The following is a 23,110-nucleotide window of genomic DNA, read 5'->3' on the forward strand; positions in this document are numbered from 1 at the left end:
GTTTACGTTCCTTGGTCTTCAAGAAGCCAGCGGCCAGCCGTGTCCGCGGGGCGATCACAGGGATTTCAGGGTCTTCTGTCGCTGAGGAAGCCGTTGCCTGTTGTCAGAGCCCTTGCTTGCCCCTTGTCCTGTGCCCGCGGGTAACCCGGGACGGGCCATGCCCGGCCAGCATCACCAAGGGAGGACACTTGGCCTCTAAATGTCACTAACAGGGTATTAGCTGGGTTGGCCTTTAACTGAGACAGTGACCATCAAGATTTAGGGTGACGCAGGCTAGCGCTCAAGTCTAGGAAAGACTATCAAGGTGTGGCCTCTTCTGCTGCCACGGGCAGGACGGCACCCGTAAGGATGCAGGGTGGCCCCGTACTGGGCACGGGCTGTAAGACTGACCCGTGGGGGCCTCAGAGCCGTGTCGCTCACTGGCCATGTGACAGCGTGGGAGCCGGGCTCAAGGGGCTGACCTGAGTGCAGACCGGGTCCCTGAGAAGACAGGGGGTTGCGGGGCAGGTGGTGGTCCGTCCATCGGGTATGGTAAGGCAGAGACAGCCCTGCAGACCGGTCCTCTTTCTTTTTTTCTGGTTTTGTTTGGCTGAAGTTAGCTAGAGGTTTGGGAGTGTGGAGAGAGGCACGGATCACACCATCGATCTTAGCGGAGCGCCCCTCTGTACTAGTCACTCACAGAGGGGCCTGCCTGGACATCCATCCCCAACTCTGGGCAGTCCTAACACCGGGTTGCTGATGAACTTGAACCCCTGCCCCGGGCGATGGGTCCCTTCCTCTGCTCTCTGCACTTCACAGCTTGGAACGGCGCTCTGGGTTATTTTTTCAAAGTTCTTAGAACGATATCCCTGGGGAGCCCCAGGCCCACAGACCCCCTGGTCTGCTCACCGCATGGCAGTGACTGAGTGCGCTCCCCCCGGGCCCCCTGAACTGGAGAGGTATAGGCATCCCATTGCCGTGGCCTCCTGGACTCCGCATGTCCGTAGGACACAGTGTGTACCGTCCCCCGCAATGCTCAGGGAGACAGCGGAGAGGACACGGTGACTGCGGCGCTGCCTGATGACCCCGGGTTTTCTCATCTGAACAAGACATGAGTTTGGGCAACAGAAGCATGGCGTGCTGCTCCCCAGTGCTAAGAGAGCCTCAGCTCGGATGGCACCTGCTTCTTGGGAGAAGGTTTGTTCCTGAAGCAAAGCTAGCCTCGGGTGAGGGTACAGGCACCCCTGTCTGGTCTGCTCACCTCCCCCAGCCTCCCTTCCTGAGAACGGGAGGACTCTTGGTGTCTCCGTGTCGGGATCCCCCTTGAGATAACATTCTAGACTGTGCTGAGCTTAGGAAATGATGACTTCTGGGGTCTCCGGACGAACAGGAGGAGACACACAGAGGGATGTTCGCTAGAACATCAAGGACCGGTGTCCGCAGTGAAATCACTGAGTGGGACACAAGGAGCTCATTGTCTTCAGGGCCAGCATTAAGATACAGTCCTTTCCCTCTGGGCCGCGGTCCACCCAGGCCGTCAGCGCATCAGAGCGCAGACTGAGGCTTCTGAAGGCCACAGCCTTCCCTCCGTGCCGGCAAACCAGAGGGAGGAAGGGACGGGTGTGTGCCATTCACTGCTGTTTCTGGGAGAGTTTGCAGGGCGCTGGGGTCGCATCACCACCCCCCGGGGGCGGGGTGGCCGAAGACCCGTCAGCCGGTGGGTGCACCTGAGCCCCTCAGGGCTGGGGACACGGCACGGACCACCCCCACCCTCTCCTGGGCTGGGGCCACAGCTGCTGTGCAGGGGAGCGGCAGGGCATCTGCAGGGCTGCTCTCCCACTCGCGGGGTGCACTACCCGTCGGGGCTGGCTTCTGCCCCCCTGCGCGTCTGCTTGCCGTCAGCCCCGAGGAGGCCCTCCGGCTGGCCCCGTGAGGGAGGGAGGCCAAGGCGCTGGGATGGCCCCCAGCGTGGTTCGCTGCCACAGAAGCTGAGCTATGCCTTCCCCGCCCCCTGAGGTTTGCCCAGCCGGCTTTCCCAGTCTTCCTCGAGGGTGGTCTGAAATTCCACCGTCCTGCCTGCCCTCCCCGTCTCAGTTCCTCTCTGGGAAATACGGCCCCAGTCACACAGGAAGTCAGTCGTCCATTTTCTTAGAGCGACAGCAGCTGCTTGGATCCCAGGATGCCCACGGCCCGCAGACGAGGGCTGGGGGACCTGCAGGTGCAGTGGGGGGACAGCGGCCCTGGCGGTGGGCGCCGAGGAGAGGACAGTCGAGGGGGCCGAGCCCCAGGACCAGCTCCGGAGCAGCCAGAGCAAGGCCGGGAGCTGGGAAGCCGTGGGGTCGATCCTGTGGGAGAGTGGGGGGCGACTGGACACTCACAGAAGGGAGCCGCCGTCGGCAGTGGCCAGTGGGCCGTCCCGTTCTCCCTCCCCTTCCGCTGGTGGCATCGTCGGGATCCACCCGGGGTCCCCAGACCCCTGTCTCAGGCGCAGCGTTAGCCTCGCCCACCGCCGACGAGGAAGGGGGGCCGGAGACGGAAGGCACCGGAGCAGTGGGGAGCGGCAGGGAGCCGTGTGCACACAGAGGGATGCTGAAGCCATGGGGGGTTTGGCGGAGGGAGGTCTGCTGGAGGGTGGGCGACCTGCCCCCTCACACAGAAGCTGTCGGTGTGCTGGTGCCGGGCCCCCACACTGTGCAGCGTCTGCTGGTGCAGCACACGGGCCGCAGGGACGAGGGCCTTGAGGCTGGTGGGGGGGGGGCCTGCGTGGCTTGGGAGGGTGTCTTAGCCAGAGAGGCCAGGAGGTGCAGGGGTACAGAGCAACCTTTCTCCTGGGCTGAGTCTGGGGAGGGCGGCCTGACCTCATGGGCAGGTCCCAGTCACGGTCCCCCACGGCAGAGGGTGATGGGCTCTCTGACTCCGGGAAAACCCATCACACAGCACAAAGCCTTTCTCCAAAGAGGAGTCTCCCTGGCCTCTGGGAGTGGGGCAGACCCTCTGGGGAGGCCAGCCCCGAGCCCCTCTGGCTCTGGCCCGGGATGGGTGCCCTGGCCCAACCAGGAGGATTGAGCACCCACCTCACCCAGCAAGACCGAGAGCCCCGCTGGAGGAGAGGCCCAGCCCACACGCTCTGTGGTTCAGGCCATCTTCCTCCTTCGTGCCCCCAACCCCCAGCGCTCTGTCTTCTGAGGAGTCCGGGGTTTCTTCCTGTGCCCGCTGCTGGGCTCAACCGCCGCCCGTGGGGAGGGGCATGAATACGGTTGCCGAGGTGGGACGGACGGCTGACATCCGTGCTGTCACCAACGGTCAGAGCTGCGCGCCCCGTCCCTCGTGTGATTTACATATACGTCTGTACGCGTGTGTGCGCGGTTCGTTAAAAGAAAGGAACAGAAATGTATTTGTAACATTTCCGTCATACACATATTTGTAACGTTAGCTTTACAGCTTAGAACAACCGTCATTCTTGTCAACCCGATTTTTGCCGTATTTGGGCTCATTCTGTACCCTTTCTCCAAACATCCAAACCATCTTGCAGGCACTCTTGAGGCTCTGACCGTGGCCACGACGCCATGGGTGTGGGATGACCAGTAAGCTCGGAACCAAAACCCCGGCGGTGTTACAGGGCTCTCTCCCCCTTAGAGAGTGGGTCCACATGACCTTCCTGAGGCCCCGCCGTCGGTGACCCGTCTCTTGCCCGGGACGCCTGCAGCACCCAGCTCCGCCTGCTGGAGTTCCGGTTCTGTCCGCGGAGCGCAGCCCGTCGTCGAGAGGGAGGGAGTTGTGAAGGGCGGCCTCCCGCGGGCTCGGCTGCTGCGTTTCATCCCTCCTACTCTGATACTCTGACACTTTCCATTTGACTCTGTGTGGTTTGGACGCTGGCGCGTGCTTCCTCCAGCCTGGGAGGTGTGACGATATTTTGGTTTGAATCCTTCCGTGTGGATTTACGACCCTGTCCCGTGGCAGGTGTGATGATTACAGCCCCACAGAAGGGGGAAGACATTTGCGTGGTGGGCGTGTCCTGCAGGGATCTTTCCTGGCCGGCGAAGCAGAATTCTTAGACTGTGCTGAGAAGCTTCTAGACTTAGCTGAGGACGCTGGCTATTTTGTTCCTAGGTCAGAAGATGCCTAGGGAGGATGCTTAGGGAGGATGGCCAGGAAGCAGCAAATGCTGTCCTCTGTCATCTGACCTGCCACCATGTTTGGGACACATGTACTGGCCACGTGAGCTCTCTTGACAGCAAGGAGGGGTTCGGCAGACCTGAGAGGAATATTCCCAGCCTTTCTAGACTTCTCTGTGCCCAGCATCCTTGGGCCTTATGAGCCAGAAGGTGTTGCCAACACGCTGGGTTGACCTTGGAAGAGGGGGGCCCATGAGCAACCAGAAGAGCAGGGGTTTGGTTGGGATGCCTGGTTTCTGTAGGTCGGGCCTGGGATTAGGGTCAAGATGCTTCCGACGGAAATCTGTGTCCGGCGGAGCCCGCTGTCTCTCCGGAGAGACGTCTGGCGCTCGTGTGCCTGAGGCGGTTGCGACGCCCTTCTCCCCTCGTCCGGCTGCCCGCTCCTCCGCTTCTGTCCTGCAGAGACGAAGCTCGACTTCCAGGGATGGTGTCCGGAGAGCAGCAGGCTGGGTCGGGGTGAAAGTCCTCTCTGGGGCCATCCGTGGCGCTGCGCTGTGTCTTTGTGGAGCTGCTAGGCATTTCCCTTCCTGTGACGCGGCAGCTGCTTCTCTCGGGCGGGGGCATCCTGGCTCCCGATCCAGGACCGGGGAGCAGGCCGGGGAGGAGCCTGGTCTGGTCCTGCTAAGTGACCTCTGAGCCTCAGGCCCCTCTTCCACAGAGCGTGGTTGCAGGAGTCAGAGGCGGGGATCGCTGAGGCCGCTCAGCTGGAAGCAGCTATAGAAACACGGAGGGGGTGTCTCCCGCTGGGAGGCAGGGGGATCAGAGGCTGGGCTTGGCCCTCTTTGGAGGAACGAGGCTTTCTCTGCCTCCCTCTCTGTGCTGCACAGGAACCTCGTCTGCAGCCTCACGCATGGGTGCCTTCTAGCCGCCTTGGAGAAAACTGCCTTGCGTGGTGCTGGGGGACAGGGTGCCTGCCTGCTTCCCGGGGAGGGACCCTCCTTTGCTCCTTCTGGAGAAGCCTCGGAAGCCAGGGAAACTTCCCAACTGGATATGGCTCTGTGGGTCCTCCCACAGGGCCTGTGGCCAGCCTTGTTGCGGGGCTGCACAGAATGGCTTTCTTCGGGCCTTCTCGGCTCTCCTGACATTCTGCCCTGCTGCCCAGGGAGGGCTGGCCAGGATAGGAAGGGTGTTCCCTGAAAGCCCAGCAGGATAGAACTTCCCTCCTGCTATCAGGGAGGAGGAGGCACAATCGCCTCCTCAGGAGAGCCCCTGGGCAGGAGATCGGAGGGGTGGGTGGGCTGCACCCTGCATCGTGACCGCCGCCCCTGAGTGGCCAGACTTCCTGCCCTGTGCCATACCCCCATCCACAGCCTCGGGCAGCATTTTCTGCACAATCTCCTACTTGTCTGCAGGCTGGCCTGGGGGGTTGGGGGGGCACCCAAGCAAGCTCACCAAGCCTTTCCTGGAGTCCCGGGCCAGTCCCCCATGCCTTCTGTGACAGGTGCATGGTGCGGAGTCTGGGGAAGGGGCTGGTGAGGAAGGTCAGTTCTGGGTGGGCTCTGGCGGCTTCTTTACCTGCTTTGGAATGGCAGAGAGGAGGGACAGGATCTTCCCTGTATCTTCCCGGGAGGGACCCGGACTTTGATGCAGCACGTGGGACTTCTCTGACCGAGTGGTTACCTCTCATCTCCCCATGGTAACCAGACCCTGTCCGATTACCCAAGAACCATTTCTCCTAAATAGTGTGTGTCCTTCCCTGCCCCGGGGTCTGCCCTGAGGAGTGGGTGCTGCCACAGGGCATTTACACTGGTCTCACTGCTCAGCTCTCAGCTTGTGAGTTCTCCCAGCTTTCCCTCTGGGCTCAGGCAGCACCCCCCCACACACACACACACTTCTCGTGCTCCCTGTTCCTCACTGCTTTCCAGGTCGAGCCTGCCCCCCAGCCGGCCTGCCTGCGCCTTTCTGATCCTGTCTCCTCCCACACTACACCTCCTGGTCTTGGCCCCTTCAGCCCTGTGGCCCCCTGGGCCACCGCCTCTGTCTTTTCTCCTTCCGCCCCATGGTTTGTATGTTCTGCGTGCTGTCACAGGGTTTAACTCTATACTGGCTTCATTTCCAGACTGTGCAAGGCAATTCCTGTGCCTCCCAGTTACCCCCGGCTGCTGGAGGAGGGGCAGAGCGAGCCTAGTCTCCTCTCGTCCCCTCCCCTGCAGTGCCCGGCTCAGTGCTCCTCGGGTAGAGAGGGTGGAAAGTGCTCACGGGGCTGGTCAGCTCGCACCAGTGCTGTGAGCTCTGCTGCGGGCCCGCCTTCCCCTGCTGGCGCAGGCAGTGGCCCTCAGTGTGTGCGGCTGGCACGCGGCTGGCGCGTGGTTGTGCCCAATGGCCGGTGTATTGCCCGGTTGGGAGGGTGGGGGTTCATCCCACTTGGTAGACACAGGGTGGGCAGGCAGCCTCATCCACCCTGTGCTGTCCGTGTCCCTCTCCTGCTCGGAGCCCCAGTGAAACCCTAAATCCTCCTGCAGACATCTCATGTCTTTCTAGACCATTCTTTAAACCCAAATAACATTGTGCCAGGGTGTGGAGCTGAGTTGGCCCCTACTCTTTCATCCTAAAGGTAATGACAGCAAGATGCAAACATTCCACTGTCTTCTCTGCTAGTGTTCCGCTGTAACCCACCACGGAGATTGACTTCAGTAATCTCTCACTGCCTTTTAATGGTTAATTGGCCGTGGGCTGGTTAATGAGCCACTGTCCTAGGCAGTGAAAGATGTGGGGGGCCCAGAGCAAAGGTTTGCCTGAGGGAAGGATGGTGGGGCCCCGAGGTGCTTCTCAGCTAGGGCCGAAGGAAAGCACACATCCCCGTGGGGGTAGCTCCATCTGCGTGCGGGTGTGTGCGAGTGCGCCACCCCGTGCCGGTCGCGGTGCGCAGGGCCGGGTGTGTGGATCAGGTGGGCGGATCCCGATGCACCAATCCTGGCACGTGGATCGGGCGTGCGGATCCCAGCGTGTGGGTCCCAGCGTGCTGATCGGGGGTGCGGCTCCCGATGTGTTGATCCCGGCGCATGGATCAGGTGTGCAGGTCACGGTGTGAGGACTGGGTGTGCGGATCGCAGTGCGCAGGTCCCGATGCGTGGATCGCGTCGTGCGGTTCCCCGCGCGCGGTTGGAGCGGAGGCCGGTTCACCTCCTGCAGCCGAAAGATAACGCCAGAATCCTCTGCGCTCGGCGCACTTGGGTGCTTGGCAAGGAAGGGCAGTTCGGAACACACTTCGAGGGGAGACGGAGGCCCCTGGCGGCCTGTGCACCCCTCCCCCCCACGCAGGGACACAGGCCGACCGGACCGAGCGCCGCCGCCAGCGTGCCAAGCACCAGCCCCTGGGCTCGTGTGTCTCCTGATCGCTCGGCGCTCGCGGATGTGCCCCGTTCGTACCACTGGGCAGTGACCCCTGCTCTGACGCGTCTCTTTCCCCGCCCCCGCCCTGTTCTTGTGCTTTCGGGAAGAGAGAACCACAGCGAGATCGAGAGGCGGCGGCGGAACAAGATGACGCAGTACATCACGGAGCTGTCGGACATGGTGCCCACGTGCAGCGCGCTGGCCCGCAAGCCGGACAAGCTCACCATCCTCCGCATGGCCGTGTCGCACATGAAGTCCATGAGGGGCACCGGCAACAAGTCCACGGACGGCGCCTACAAGCCCTCCTTCCTGACGGAGCAGGTACCGCTGTCCCGACATCGTCCGGGGGGCGGGGACAGTCGCTGTCACCGGGGAGAGAGGCTGCGTGGGGAACCGAGATCAGATTTTATTTGCTTTCTTCAGGGCGGTGTTTGTGTGACCTCCGTGTCTTGGGCTTTTATGTTTCCCGTAAACCCTCATGAGGCTTCGCTGAAAACATCCGTGGGGCTGGGGCAGGGGGCAGGGGGCGGGGAGGTGGGGGCGGGCAGGGCGGTTCGCTGGTGCTGCTGGGCGGTGGTGCAGAGGCCAGGCTGGCCGGCAGTCGTGGTGATCCACGTGCTTCTCGTTCTAGCCAAGGGAGAAGCCACTAGTATTGGTTCCTGCTGCGTAGTCGAGGGCTGCAGCTTAGAAAGGGTCCAACGGGGGCCCCAAGCGTGTCCACTGATGGCTCAGGGGGCCTGGGCCCCGGGCCATCCTTCTCACAGCTGGACAGTCCTTGAGGAGTTGGGGAGAGCAGAGGTGCGGCATGGCTTGGGTGGGGGGGATCGCATGCTACAGATGTTGTAAACCACTGCGTGAACCCAGGCTCTATTCTCTGCCCTTCTGGGTGCCACAGGGGGGACAGACCCACAGACGCTGTTAGCTTCTCTTGGTTCATCTTTGAAGTGAACAGGAGCTTTGGGCCTCCGCATCCCACCCCCAACCCTGAGGGCTTTTGCAGGATCAGTGGATCAATGGAAGGATGGGTCTAGAAGGCCTTGGTGTGTGGTGGTGGGCATGGGACGGGCCGGCAGGCGGTCGTGGGACAATGTGCTTGGGGTGCAGGAGCGGGGGGAGCCCCACGTGAGGGAGGATGTCCCATTCCTGGGGCTCCCTAGCATCACTGGGCTCTGAGGGGCCCCAGAGTGCCCTTGGAGAGATGGAGAGCGGGGGCTTGACGTGAGGGGAACGTGAGGGCAGGGCCTGGGAGGCGGGAGCGAAGGGCGAGTCTAGAGGCAGACGGTCTGCTGGGGCTGGACCTGTTCGAGTTGGGGGGTGAGGTTCAGAGAAAGAACAAGGAAAAAGAGCCGACACGGACACAGGTGAATGCCCTCCCCTGCGGCAGAGGCGTCCTTCTCTGCCATGCTGGGGGCCCGGGGTGCCTCCCCTCACAGGGGTGAGGGGGTCTGGCTGTATCATGACCATGGCCTGGAGGACCAGGAGCCTGGTGCCCAGCCCCGTGTCCCCCTCCACGGACGCAGGGACCGCTCCCACTTCCTGTGATGCTGGGGCTTCCTGTGGGTGCAGTGTCTCCATGGGGGGCAGAAACGTATTACACACCTCCTAGTCGCTGGGGTAAGAACAGACTTTTTTTTTTTTTTAACTTTATTTTTTTTCTGTAGAACAAACCTTTTTATCTGCATTTAATTCACAAAAATCTTGCCAGGTCCGTGTCTGAAACGAACGTCCCGGTCTCCGTGACCGAGCACTGGGCAGCGGGGAGAGCCGGCGGGCATGCGGACCAGGCGCGTCCAGCCCCTGTGTCTCCCTTGGTCCCTCGGTACGCGGTTGGTGTGAACGCAGTTGCATCTATTAAGCACCAACTGTGTGCCAAGCCCTTACCAAGCCTCCACACATAGATCTCATTTATTTTTATTTTCTTTTAGTTTAATTTAAATTCAGTTAATTAACTCGCAGTGCATTATTAGCTTCAGAGGTAGAGGTGAGAGATTCATCACGTGCGTGTAACACCCCGTGCTCCTTCCATCGCGTGCCCCCCAGGGACCCCATCCCCCACCAAACTCCCCTCCAGCAGCCCTCAGTGTGTTTCCTAGAGTTAAGAGTCTCTTATGGTTTGTCTCTCTCTCTGATTTCATCTTGTTTTGTTTTTCTCTCCCTTCCCCTATGATCCTCTGTTTTGTTTCTTAAATTCTACACATAAATGAAATCATGTGATAGTTGACAAGACCTCATTTAACCTCACAAAATCCCACTGAGAAGAACCGTGGGAAGAAATGAAAGCTGAGGACGGTAATGTGCCCAGAGGTGCACAGCTGAGAGCCGTGGAGGGGAGCCTGCTTTTCCTCTAGAACCCACACTTGCGAGCCTTCCTGTCGGTTTAACCGGAGAGCAGAGGCTGGGGACCTTGATGGCCAGTGACAAGCTCCCGGAAGACGAAGCTGGTGGGGGGTGGAGGGGAAGCGTAGACAGAGGGGCCGCGACAAAGGTGAGGCTCCGTCCTAAAACCTTCCCACAGCCCTCAGCCTCGGCCCTGGCCTCAGAACTCGCAGCTTTCCCAGACCTCCTGCTCTGTGTTGTAGTGCTTCCTGTTGGAAACTTTTCCGTCTTCCGATCCTGAAAAGAAAACTGCTGACCCGTTCCCTGAGCTAAGTGAGTGGATCAGCGGAAGTGCAAAGCAAGAGAAATGGACAAAATAAACTTTTCTCAGAAAATGCTGTATAGTCTTCTTTGGCCCTAGGTTCCCAGGCAGATGATGTGAGGATTCTGACCCAGCCAAGGGCTCAGGACTTCCCAGATTCTGCTCACCAGCAGACCCCATTTTCTGGTCTTTGGGTCCTTGGAGTGCCCTCAGCCGGGCCCGTGGCATCAGAGTCCCACCTTCTGCGTCCGTGTGGGGTTTCCGTGAGGCTTCTCTCTTGGGCGACACCTGAACAAAGGGCTCCCAGCAAGAAGTGCTTGCCGATGGCTGACCTTTGCTCTTGGGAAGGGCATCAGTTATCTGCTTCTGGGGTGTTTGGAGGCACACCTGAGGGCACAGGGGCATGTGGGGGCATTCCAAGCAGCTCCTCCCTGCCTTTACTGACAGTCGCGAGCCTGGTGAGTCCGCATGACCTCCGGGCTGGTGCCGCCAGACTCTCTCCTCACTGTGAGGTGATACGGATGATGTGTGGTGCCGGGCTGTCCCCCAGCATTGCTCTGAGAGCTTGTGCGGGAGTTCTGGAAGTTTGACAGATGTGCCAGTGTAAGGAGAGACCCTTGTACCCGCTGCCGGCATTCAGCCAGGAGGGCAGGAGGAGCGGGAACAGGAGTGCACCCCCAGCGTGGGAGCTGTGGCTGGGAGACTGTCCTTCCCGCTCTCCGCTCCCTCTTCCCCTCCCTTCCTTCCAGCAGCACCTTTTGTACCAAGCACGGTGTGCTGGGTCCCTCTTGTGCCCCAGGACGTGACTGTGGTTTCACACCTCTGGCCTCCGGACACAGTCTGGTGATCACTCCTTGCTTTCCATCAGTCCCTGGGGCTGGAAGTTTCCTCTCTCTCTAAGAGAGGTTAAATCAGGGCCAGCCGTACCTGCAGTAGCTGTATCTTAGAGCTAGGACAAGCTATGTGCCTTTTTAAGCTTATTTTTCAATTATAAAAAAGAATCAAATTTCTAAAACTACTTGTGTATCACAACGAGGGAGCAAAAGTGGAAGGTTGCTCAGGTGAAAATTTAATTGGATGGGGTTCGTCCGCACTCAGTCCTCCTCTTGATCTTTGCTTCCCAGGAACTGAAGCATCTCATCCTCGAAGCAGCAGATGGCTTTCTATTCGTGGTGGCGGCAGAGACCGGACGTGTGATTTATGTGTCTGACTCCGTCACCCCTGTGCTGAACCAGCCCCAGTCAGAGTGGTTTGGGAGCACCCTGTATGAACAGGTGCATCCTGACGACGTGGAGAAGCTCAGAGAGCAGCTGTGCACCTCAGAAAACTCCATGACAGGTCAGTGCGGCTCCCCCGACAGGCTGTTTGCCTCTGGAGACAAATGTCTTTCAGTGAACAGTTCATATTTGTATGTCAGTTGTACTTGTATTTGACTTGCTTTGTGCAATGGCTTCATTTACCCCGTAACACTTTTTAAAATTCATTTTTATTACATGAATTTTTTCAATTCATTTTTTTCCCTGCATTATACCTGCAATTAGGAGATGTGGTCACTAGGAGGCGATATCGGTACGTTGGCCAGAACCGCATAGTCTGTAATGAGGTTTATGCCTCAAGTATGTAATTACGTGTGATCATGATCGGGGCTTTTATTACTTAAGCTTCAGCTCCCTGCCGTGGAGTTCATTACTGCACCATTTAAATAAAGTCAGTTCTGCTGTAATGCAACATGCACCTTCCTGGAAATCACTGCAGTACGCAGACTCATGAAATAGAAACCATTGTGGGGAAGACATGGGTTAGGACCACCCAGTCAAGAAAGATCCGTGGCAGCTGAAAACAAGAATAGGATCCTAGACGGGACCTTGAGGCTGGCGTGGCCCTTGTTTGCGGAGGTGAGTCTTGGAAGGGTTGCCGTTGTGTGTTTTTGTGTGTCCGTACGAGGATAGTGCTGTGAAGTCAGAAGTCAGAAGAGGGCTGGGGCAGCACAGGTACGGATGGGGGCTCGGGACGCACGCCAGCGGGGGGGGGGGGGGGGGGCGGCATCTCCGTGCCCAGGCGGTTCCGTTCGTCTGCATACGCGTCTCTGTGTTCATCTCCCTGTGAACAAACTCGTTCCTCAGCAGACAAACTTCACATTCGACCAGACAGTTCCCCAGGACACAGCGTGGGAACAGTTTGCATTTTCCGTGCGACTGTTGGAGTAGCGCTGACTGTGCTGTGATGTTCCCGTTCTGCTGTGTGGGGGGTACATCTGGGCCGTCCGGTCCCCGCCATGGCAGGAGCAGCCGGGCCTGCGTTCTCCTCTGTGTCAGCCCGTGAGCCTCGCTCCCCAGGCAGGCACTCGGCCGAAGCCGGGTGCACGAGAGTCTGTGCTGAGCTGATTACTTCAGTGCTCCCGGGCTGCTGGAGAAAAACACCTCAGAAGGTGGCCTCATTGACAGAAATGTATTTTCTCCCCATTCCGGGCTCTAGAAGCCCGAATGTCGGCATCCGGGCTAGAAGTCCGATGTTGGCAGGTTTGGTTCTGCTGAGCCTCTCCCCTCGCCTTGTCGACGGCACCTGCTCGCTGTGTCCTCACGGGTCTGCTTTGCGGCCGTGCTCCGCTCCCCGCCACGTCTCTTCTCCAATAAGGACACCAGTCATGGATGATGCCCCGATCTCAGGGCTTTATTTAATGGGAATTACCTCCTTAAAGGCCCCGTGTCCAAATACAGTCGCGTTCTGAGGTTCTGGGGGTTAGGGCTTCAGTATACCGACTGAGACCCCAGTCCAGCCCACAGCACTGCTGCTAAGACCAAGTGGAATGTTTTCCGAAGTGACAGAGAAGCTGTTTCTGGACGACAGCAGCGGTGTTCTCGGTGTCGTGTCCATGCCCTATGAGAGAAGGGGAGGGGAGGGGTCAGGTGTGAGGAGGGGCTCTGGGCTCTGCTCCCCTCCGCGTCTCGTAACCGCGTCCCCGGCCCGGCACAGAGCACCATGTGTGGGTCAAACAAAGACGGTACAACAGACTCAGACACAGTCTGCTGTCCCAGCCTGGAGCCCAGTTAGAGAGTTCCACGTAGAAATTCTAAGGAAGACACCTGACAAAGTTAAGCCTTCCAGAGGGGTAGGAAAAGGAAAATAAATCAGCCGGGAACTGTCGACAGCTGAAATCACCTTCTCCGGAAAGAGCCGCCTTTCCCTGCTTTCCTTAGACTTGTGTGTCTGACCACAGGATGTGGCTTTTTGAAACCCAGTCAGGAGCCCGGGCTGGGGCAGATGCAGGGTAGGGGGAGGCGATGGTCATGGGGAGGTCAGGCTCTGGCCACGGGTTTAGTGAGCTGACTCACCGGAGCTCAGTGGACCCTTGCGTCCCTGGGAAACTTTAATGACAGAATTTAAAGGGGCAGTGTGAACCCCATTTGGACAGAGTATCCTTGGGGTGGGCCCTGGATGGTGGCCCCAGCTGCCTGAGTGGGGGCAGTGCAGGAATTTCTCCAGGAAGACAGAAGACCTGGGGGCTGGTGGCCAGCGAGCCCTCTGAGCTTCTGTCTGCTTGAGGTCCTCTCACGAGGAGCAGGGCAGGCTAGGGAGGGGGTCCTATGGTCAGGGGAGAAGGGGACTGGCTCTCCAGAGCTGGAAAGACATGATGTGACGCCCAGCACTATAACCTAAAAGCTCGTAGACCCGGTGGGGAGCTTGGAAGAGCTCAGTGCAGTGGATGGGCTGGGGGTTTGTGGGCTCTCAGGACACAGGACAGGGACAGGTTCTGTGACTGGCCAACACGTAGCTATCCTAAAACTCAGAATAACAAACCTCGGGGATGACTTGATGCTTTGGGTTATTGGATTGGAGTCTCAAGCCTTCCTGTCCCTTCACTGCAGGCCTGGCAAGCAGGGCCATGCCCCCCTCCCCCAGTGGGGTCAGGGCGGGAGCGTGCGGGGCAGGGTCCAGGCCTCATCTGTGGGAATTGCAGGTGGCTGGGCCACCTAGTGGGGCATTGAGTGGGCTCTGTGGGAGAGGCCAAGTTGCCTCGTGACAGCGCTGGGCCCATAGACTCCCACGCAGGCTCCCCCGGGTCAGGGCCCCTGGGGAGGGCTGCTTGTGCAGAGTCACAGGGATGGTGGCAGGTCACCTGTCCCCCCTGCAGAGGCAGTGATGACTTCTCGTGGGGGACATCTTGCAGTAGCATGGGCCGGGTCTGTCTGTCAGGGTTCAGCCAGGAGAGGAGAGGGCGGTATCCTCACCCACAGCAATGTTGCTGGCAGAGAAGGAGCCGGGCTGTCCGCCCTTGGGCCCATTCTGGTTCTCTCTTCCTGACCCTCCTTGCCCTCTCTCCGCCCCGGAAATTCCTAGCTGCCATTTTCCACTCTTGTCCACGGTCCCCATGTAGAATTCAGTGCACTGATTCAAAAAATGGGGGGAGCTGGAGGAGAAGCTGGAGTGCAGGTGGTGGTCGTCTTGAGTGCAGGCTCTGCTTGGTGCGGGGGTGGCTGTGTGTCCAAGCAGCTTCTCACAGATGTGAGGTGGTGCTGACGTACAAAACATTGCACATATGCAGGGCATAGATCTTGATTGTGCACACACACATGCACCCACAACACCATCACCATCAACACAGTACTGAGCTTGTCTGCACCTCCAGAAATTTCCTTGTGACTTTTTTTTTTTTTCTTTGCTATTTCTTTCTTGTTTTTGTGGTAAGAGCACTGGCGGGGAGCTCTATCCTTCTATCATGTTTCAAAGCAGGCATTTCTGCTTTGTTAGCGACAGACACAGTGTTACCAGTGGACTCGAGAATGTATCTACCTGGTGTGATTGCAACTTTGTAACCCTTCAGAGCCAATGCCCGTCATCTGTCCCTGGCCTCTGGAAACCACCCTTCTTTTCTCTGCTTCTACTTTAGATGTCTCCGGAAGGGGAATCTTACAGTACTTCTCCTGTGACAGCCTCACGTCAGGTAGCTTAATGGCCTCTAAGCTCACCCATACTGTTGCAAATAAGATTTCTTCCTTTCCAAGGCTGCAAGATATCACTGTACACGTGTTCCTCCTTTTCTGCTCCGTCTGTCGGTGGGCATCGGACTTGTTTCTGTGTTTTGGCTGTTGTGAATGTGGGCTGCAGACATCCCTTTGAGATCCTGATTGTGGTTCTTCTGGGGTAGACACTGTACCCAGAAGGGGGGTTGCCTGGGCAGGGCAGAGCCTCAGGCAGGCCCCCCTCATCGAACACAGGCATTTCTTAGCAGCTCTAAGTTGCTAGTGGCAGCTCAGGAAGCAGAAGCAGAAGCAGAAGCAGGAGCACACTGCCTTCTCCAGTAGTTCCAGCAAATATAGCAGGACCGGCTGTCTGGGCCCCGCGTGGGCCACCTTCCCTGCCCTGCCGGGCTCCAGTGGCCAGGGAGTCTCAGCTAGGGTATGAGGCCAGCATCTCTACCCCAGGCACGTGGGGTAAAAGTTGGGGGGAGGTGACTCCCTATGGGAAATAGGGCACTGTCACAGACAAGAGGAAGGCTTACTGGCTGGCGGGGAGAGCCGGCCTCCATGGCATTAGAGGTGATTGTTATGGGGATGGACGGGGTTTTCTGCCAGATGTGGGGGCACATTCTCCTCTTCCAGGGAAGATATTTGGGTTTCAGTCCCCTGACTTGGGAGTGGAGCTGAAGTCAGGGATGGAAGGTGGGGGGGATCATACAAGTTCGGGGGTGACTTTCTGCAGAATTTTTTTTTTAAGATTTTATTTATTTATTTGACAACGGAGATCACAAATAGGCAGAAAGGCAGGCAGAGAGAGAGAGAGGAGGAAGCAGGCTCCCCACTGAGCAGAGAGTCCGATGCGGGGCTCAATCCCAGGACGCTGAGATCATGATCTGAGCCAAAGGCAGAGGCTTAACCCACTGAGCCCCCCAACTCCCGGCTGCACCCACGTGCGCCCCTGCTGCTTAAATATCTCTTGTGCACGTCTGAGTGACCCGGGCCCCAGCCCACGTGCCGTCAGGAAGGAGGGGAGATGAGGAAAGGCCCAGGGCTTTCCAGGTGACCCTGCTGCAAGGGCTGGGGTTCAGAGGGCAAGCAGCATAGCGAGCCGCCCACCTGACGGAGCCCAGAGGGAGCGAGTTCTCTGCATCCGGGGCCTTCCCAGGTCCCCCCTCACCCCCGCCCGAGGCCACCAAGCTGTGGCAGACCTTGATCCCGGGGAGCAGGAACTGGAGCCCTCCCGTCCGGGACCTGGAGTACTGCCCTGTGTGGGAAGCGCCCATTTCCCGCAGGGCCGCGGGTGTGGAGGAGGGTAACCCATGGACCGTAAGGGGCCAGGTTTGTTTGGCTCGTTTCCCCCAGCACCGACCTCTGCACTCCCTTCTTGCTTTGTTCAGAGAACTGGGTCAGCGTTTTGCTTCAGTGTAGGGAAAAACTTTGCAATAGTTAGTGCTGCGTGGTGCTGGGACGTCTGTGAGTCAAGCAGGATTAATCCCTCCCTCCTGTCCCCCCCCCCGCCCCCCACTTCCTCCCCCTTTCCTCCTTCCCTCCCTTTTTTTATCCAGTTGCTAAGTCATTCAGCTATGTATCGATCCCTTCAACAAACATCTGTTTGCACAGCCACGGAAAGGTCTTGTGGGATGCAGCCTGTCCTTCCCCGCCCGAGACAGGAGTTCCCAGCTGCTGGTGAACGAACGGACCCCCCTTTCCTAGCTCTTCCAGCCCAGATTCTTTGTGATAATCCGGGGAGAGGCTGGGCCGTGTGGGTCCCCGAGGGCTCTGGCCGGAAAGCCCCTCGTGTATGAGTCACAAGTCCCAATCAGCTGTGATTAAGGGACCCCCATCTCCCGAAGTCCAGAGATGCTTTCAGGCTTGGGTCACAGGACTTGGCCGGGCCGCGGTCTGGGCCCAGATAGCAGCTCATGAGCGCGGGCCCCGGGGGACCCCTGGTCAGGCGTCTCTGCTCATTGACCTGCCGTCCTTATTTCTAGGAGGGATTCAGTCCAGTCATTCGCTGCGGTCTCCCCCTCATCTGGGAGAGGAGACACCTGTGAGACTCGGTGCATTTTGCTTTCATTTCTCATTCATGCTAGCAGCGGGATGTTAACGACAGTCATGGGTGCTCTTATGTTTTTACACCGGGTTTTTCTATTTTAAAACCAGTTTAGTGGATCTCAGTCTTGGCTGGACATTAGAACCAATCACACAGGGAGAGGTGACCATTACCTTCCCGGGCTCTGGGGACAATGCTGGGCACGATGATTCTGGAAGAGCATCCTGGGTGGCTCGGATGTGCAGGGTCAGGCTGAGAACAGCTGCTCCTGTGGCCTTGTCACAGCCCTTTGCTGGGGGAGCAGTTGACCCCCGTCACAGGAGGGGAGCATGAAACTCGCTCCCTCTGGGCTCCGTCAGGTGGGTGGCTCGCTATGCCGCTTGCCCTCATGTCCGGGAGGCTCCCCGGCAGGTGCCCCGGGCCCCCGCTAAGGCCAGACGATGCCGCACAGTGGAGCTCCCTGTCCTGTCCTGTCCTGTGACGACAAAGTTTGTGTGTCTGGGGTCGTCCTCGAGAGCCTCGGCATGGCCCTGAGCAGCCAGTCCAGCCAAAGTGGTCAGCTTGGGCCTTTGGGGCCCCTCACACAGGGGCAGGCAGACAACAGGCAGTGGGGTTCAGGGCGTATGGACGGTGAACAGTGTCAGAACTCTGGTCTCTGGGTCCCGCGTGATCTCACACAGTGGGTCTCAGAGCGTGATCTCTGGTCTCGCTGCCTGAGCGTCACCCTGGAGCCCGTCGGGGATACACATTCTCGGCGGGAACCCGGACTTACCGGATCAGGAACTCAGAGGTTCTGGTAATCTGTATTTCAACTCACCCTCCGTGTAGTACTGACGCACGCTTGAAGTTTGACAACCGCCGGTCCAGGGCCACCGTCCCGGGACTCAACCCCCATCACCTGGACCGTGTCCACCTCTGTTTGCCGTTGTCGGGTTTTTCCGTCTCTGACTAGAGCTTTTCTCCTCGGGAAGGTGGGAGCGTAAGGCTTGTGAAGTGTCATGTTAGCGGTGAACCTCGAGGCGAGTGTGTGTTGGTACCTGGAAGGTGAAGCCGGGTAAGATCCAGTGGGGTGCTCCGTGGGCGGGCGGCGCCTGCATGTCCAGGAGCCTCGGAAATGCAGAACCACAGGCCTCATCCCAGGGTGCCGGACTCAGCCCCACATCGTTGTAAAGTCCCCCAAGGGATTTATATGCACAGAAACGAGATGCGTGCCCTGAGGAATTCAGCAAGGTGTGCTGGGGGCTGGCAGCCGCCAGGGCTGGGGACAGCCTTCACCTGCCTGCGTTGGCCAGGGGTCTCGGGCAAGGCCAGATGTGTGGGGAGAGCCGTCGGCGCACGAGCGGTCTCTCCACTTGCTGTCCCTTGCTCCCTGCACCAGCCCTGGGACCTCGCTCTGCAAGTCCGCTTGTCACAGACTTGTCCCCAGGACCAGGAGGAGCTTTGCAGGGTAGACAGCTGGTAACTGCCAGCACAGAGTAGGAGGAGAGCCAGGCACCGAGGGCTGGAGGACCCAGGCTAGAGCAGAAATGAGCCCCGTTGTGCACGATGCCGCCGAGCCCAGCGTGCACGGCCTGGGACAGCAGCTGGCCGGCGTCTGCCTTCCGGCTCAGCCCATTTGGGACACTTTGCAGAAGACGGTGAGGAGCAAACCAGGTTGACCTCAGCTGCACCAGTAAGCCTTTCAGGGGAAGAATGACAGGCAGATCACTGGTCCCTCAGGGGCTCTGTGACCTGTGAAGTCCACCCTGCGGTATCAGTTCCGGACAAAAGACCGTCTCTTTCCAACTGTCTATCAAGACGGTAACTTCATGAAAACCATACTTGCAAGTGGATAGCTTATTTTCTTTGCAACACCCGGGCTTTGTCCTTGGGCCGATGCCAAGGTCTGAAATCCAAAACACACTCCGCCGTCCATTTCTTGCCTTATTAGGTAACACGTATAAATGGAAAAAAAAAAATCCTGGTTTTATCTGAGTCAGCTATTAGCGGTGTTATTGAGTTTCTGTTGCTTGAAATAGAAATAAAGTGTTTTAGTGGCAAGAAAAGCATGTTTATTTGATTTCGGCCCCTTGGTAATTGCCCAACAGCGGAGAAAACACTCGGGCCGCCGGAGAAAGCTCTGGGAGTTGTGTTGCCCGAGGTGTTCCGGAAACGCATGAGGATGAAGGCTGAGAGTCACAGGCTGGTCATCTTTGGAATCGTCCCAGTGACCTTCCCGCTAGAAACTGCAGCCTGCCTCGATGTCTTACCCCAGATGTTGCTTGGGCATCCGTTCAATCCTTTCCCGTGGCTCAATATTGTTATAACCTGCCTTGTTTTCCTTTGCTTCGTGCACAGCACGCTCAGCTGCCGCACTGTTTGTCTTTTGCTCTCGTATTTTATGTGGAGAAATATTTCATGGATCTGGACGGACGTCCAGCGGAGGCTTCTGGGTTCAGGCTCCCTCCGGAGTCCCAGCCGGTAAAGGGTGGAAGCAGAGTCCATGTTCCCAGTGGCAGGCCCCGCTGCAGGGCCCGCTTTTCCACGCTCCCCCTCCCCATGCGCATGCTCTCCAGGGGTCTCGGGAGAGGCCGGGGTGGGCTAGGGGGCGTAGGAGAGGCAGCGCGGGTGGTGGACGTGTCCCCGCACTTGGAGCAGAGGCGCCGGGTGCCAGTTACTGGCCGTTAAGTTTGAGTCAGTGACTTGACCACCCCCGAGCCTCAGTTTCCTCATCTGTAAGTGCGGGCGGTGCTGTAGCCCCTGTAGGACTGCCCTGAAGCGTGTACGAGTGACCCGTGGGGTGGGGTTAAGGAGAGTGTTTGGGGAATGTAGAGCTCGCTTTCACTTTTCAGTGATGGAAAATCGTATTGAAAGCCTGGTGGTCTTCCAGACTGACCGTCTCGCTCTGCTCTGTGTTCCTACGCCTCTAGAATGTGCGGGAGGGTCTTGGCACTTCTGCCGAGGGAAGACGGGTGGACTTGGAGCCTTCCTAGCTTTGCCCAGGGATCCTGGGACGGCATTCCGCCTTCCAGCCTGCGCTGGAGAACGTCACACATCCAGAGGAGCAGAGGGGCGCGCCGAAGCGCTGAGTTTCCACTTTTTCACGCACCCACCCATCCAGCACGTGTGGACTGAGTACTAACTCGCTTTGTGTGGGTGCCGTGTGGAATGTTGGGATGTAGAGCTCTGGCTGGTGCCGTCTGGCTCTCGGGGAGTTGATGGTCTAGCAGTGAAGAGAGACTCCAAAGAAATCATCACGTAGAACAGACATCACACATCGTGGTATGTGTTAGGCAGGAAAAGTCCAAGGGGCTTTGTCAACAAGTAATATGGGACCAGTCTTTTCTGGCAGGTAGGATGGGGCTCTTGGGAGTGTGTGAGGAGCTGGAGGGGGCTGGTGGGACATGCTAGAGGGTGGGGAGAGTCGACCTTTGGTCCCATGGCCGAGAACGCGGGAGGAGACCTGTGACCGAGCTGCAGGGTGCAGAATGGGTTGTAGGGAGGCTGGAGCAGCTGAGGGGGTCACGGTGGTGAGGGCGCTGATGGTATGCAGCAGGGACAGGATGCTGGGGCTGGGGCACTGTAGGGCTCTGCCCTCAGCACAAACAGGGCAGCTAAAAACCCCAGGCGTGGATTCTCCCGGTGCCAGAGGTGAGAGGTGTGACAGCAGGATGTCGGCAGGCTGGGTCTGGCTGGGCGCAGTGTGGAGGCTCTGCAGGGCGTCTGTTCCGTGCCTCTCTGCTGCTATCCGGGGGTGGCCGGCGGTGCTGACGCTCACTGATTCTAGACCCATCCCTCCTGTCTCTGCCTTGGCCATGCACGGCGTTCTCCCGGTGTCTCTGGGTCCAGATTGTCCTCTTGTCTTCAGGACCTGTCCCAACCCCACCCATTCTGAGTCATTTGAACCCGTTTATGTCTATAGAGACCCTGTGCGTAGGTGAGACCACAGTCGTAGGTTCTAGGGAGACATGCATTTTGGGGCGCCCTGTGCAGCCCGGGGCAGTGATAGTGGGGACTCGGGTTCTCGGGAGGACTGCCGGCAGGGAAGCCAGTCCACTTGCTGCAGCCCTCTCTCTACCCGAATAGAGTTTTTAAGAAAGCTGAGTGTTCAGGGTCCTTGGTGACCCTGTATCGCCAGCCCCATTGTCTCTGACGCATCTCTTCTGCCGGAAAAGCATTCAGCTGTGGCGAGAACAGGAGGCTCCTTCTCAGTGGCCCCAACGTGCTGTGTCGAACCGGGCCACTGGACCACCGCTGCTGTGGATGCGTTTGCATCACCTGTGGGCGCCCGCAGACCCCCTCAGCCCGTGCTTGTGGACAGACGTGACTGCAGGGCAGGACGTGCTGTGTGTGCCAGCTGGGAAGTGGGGGTTTCTGGGGCCGTCAGTCAGGGTCACAGCCGCAGGCGAGGGTCCCCCAGGCCCCTCCCCACCCTCACACAGCACTCGCTCAGGTCCGAGCATCATGGAGAGGGCACCATGCGTGTCATCAGGTCCGCTTCTCTGCCATGTTCTCCTGACCCTGCTTCCTCCTCCCCACCACCCCCGCCTCCGCTGCACCTGCCGCTGCTTGTCCTCCATGGCAGGGGGGCGAGGCCTGCTCGAGGGGAGATAAGGAGCCCGCCTCCTCCCCTGCTTCTCCGCACCTCGTGGATCTGGTGGGACCTGGTCGTCAGCCCCCCATCCAGCTCCCGTGGGAGCATTTAATTTCTCAGAAGCGCTTCTTCGCTGGTCGTGCCCCCCTTCTCACGCTCACCCCAGCCCCTCGCCTCAATTCCTTCTCACAGGATTCTCGGCCTGATGCCTGGTCCTTCCTCGGGCCGCACCTGCCACTCGGCACTGTCTTTGTGGACAGAATCAGAGCCAGATGTAGTTCAGAGCCAGGGCCAAGACCATTTCTGCCGAGAACGGTGGAAGGTCGCCACTGTAGGCTGAAGGCGGGTCCAGAGGCAGGGATCGGGGCAAGCCAGAAAGGGGGGGTTGGTGCTGGGATGCCCGGGGTGGGGAGGCAGGGGCACACAGCGGACAGCGGAGTGGGGAGGGGAAGTTTGGTCCCCAGCTTGGGACCTCTTCTGCTGCGACAGGGACCTGGGCCGCTCAGGGCCAGTGCTGCCAGTCTCCACTGTCCAGAGTCAGTTTCTGGATGGAAGGCCTAGCAGGTGTCGGCTCACGGATGCCGGGCGCTGTGCCTCTTTTCCTGAAGCTTCCTCTGCAGCAGGATCGTGACGCAGGGCATGGGACCCTGTGCCGTCCCTGGGCACAAACCCCTTTCTCTTCCTGTCCTTACCTCCTATGTCTGAGGCCCTAGCACGTGTGGACCAGAATCACAGCTGGTCAGGGTCGGGGGTCTAACATGGGAGCATGCCAGGCTCTGCGAGGCTTGATGTGCTAGTGGCACCCAATGACTGGACTTTCCATGGGCCACGGAGAACGCCCCTGTGCCAGAAGTCACAGAGAGGCACGCAGCCTCCTTCACATTGGGGCTCAATGGGAGTCAGGTGAGTCTGGGTTCACTGTGGGTACGCTGGGGAGCCCAGAGCCCTCCCGGCCATGCCTGAGTTGTACAGTTGATCCATCAGGAACCCCCCGGAGAAGGGGCCACGGGCTCCACAGTGTCTAGGCAGAGAAGCACCTTCTGGCAGCCCCCGAGAGCAGTGAGGGGAGCCTGAAGAAGGCAGGGATGGGGTTCAGTGCTCTCAAACGGGTCAGCATTCGTATTTGCCATCCGCTTTACCCATGCGTGTACCGTGAACTGGGAACTCTCAGTCTGGCTCCGAGTTCGCCCAGAGATTTCACCCCCTCCCCGCACCGTTGGCGCGTTCCTCTGGAACGCTGAGAATCCCCTTCTCGAGATCTGTGCTCTGTGTTCTCCTCTGTGTATGTGGCTCTCCTTGAAAGGGGTAACATCCAAGTCGTGCTGGAAAGCCAGCAGCTTCGTGATGAGTAAGTGTTTAAGATCCGCAGCCCTACAACAGCGGGTCTCAGTCTGGGCGCAC

General features: G+C 58.9%; 2 protein-coding genes across 7 annotated transcripts in view; both read left to right on the forward strand.

The window, feature by feature from the left end:
* ARNT2 (aryl hydrocarbon receptor nuclear translocator 2) overlaps positions 1–23,110 on the forward strand; it is a 142,634-nt gene that overhangs the window by 42,228 nt on the left and 77,296 nt on the right. For all 6 annotated transcript variants that reach the window (XM_032341922.1, XM_032341925.1, XM_032341926.1 and 3 more), the window contains exons 4-5: positions 7,595–7,808; positions 11,250–11,463. In XM_032341922.1, the coding sequence (XP_032197813.1) occupies positions 7,595–7,808; positions 11,250–11,463 (428 nt within the window). The remainder of the gene's footprint in view (positions 1–7,594; positions 7,809–11,249; positions 11,464–23,110) is intronic.
* LOC116590306 lies at positions 3–7,587 on the forward strand. The gene is made up of 2 exons (XM_032341927.1): positions 3–3,099; positions 3,143–7,587. Exon 1 carries the CDS (start codon positions 1,975–1,977, stop codon positions 3,043–3,045), a length of 1,071 nt encoding a protein of 356 aa, XP_032197818.1. The 5' UTR covers positions 3–1,974; the 3' UTR covers positions 3,046–3,099; positions 3,143–7,587.

Source organism: Mustela erminea, chromosome 5 (genome assembly GCF_009829155.1).
Source record: "Mustela erminea isolate mMusErm1 chromosome 5, mMusErm1.Pri, whole genome shotgun sequence".
In the NCBI taxonomy this organism is placed as follows: Eukaryota; Metazoa; Chordata; class Mammalia; order Carnivora; family Mustelidae; genus Mustela; species Mustela erminea.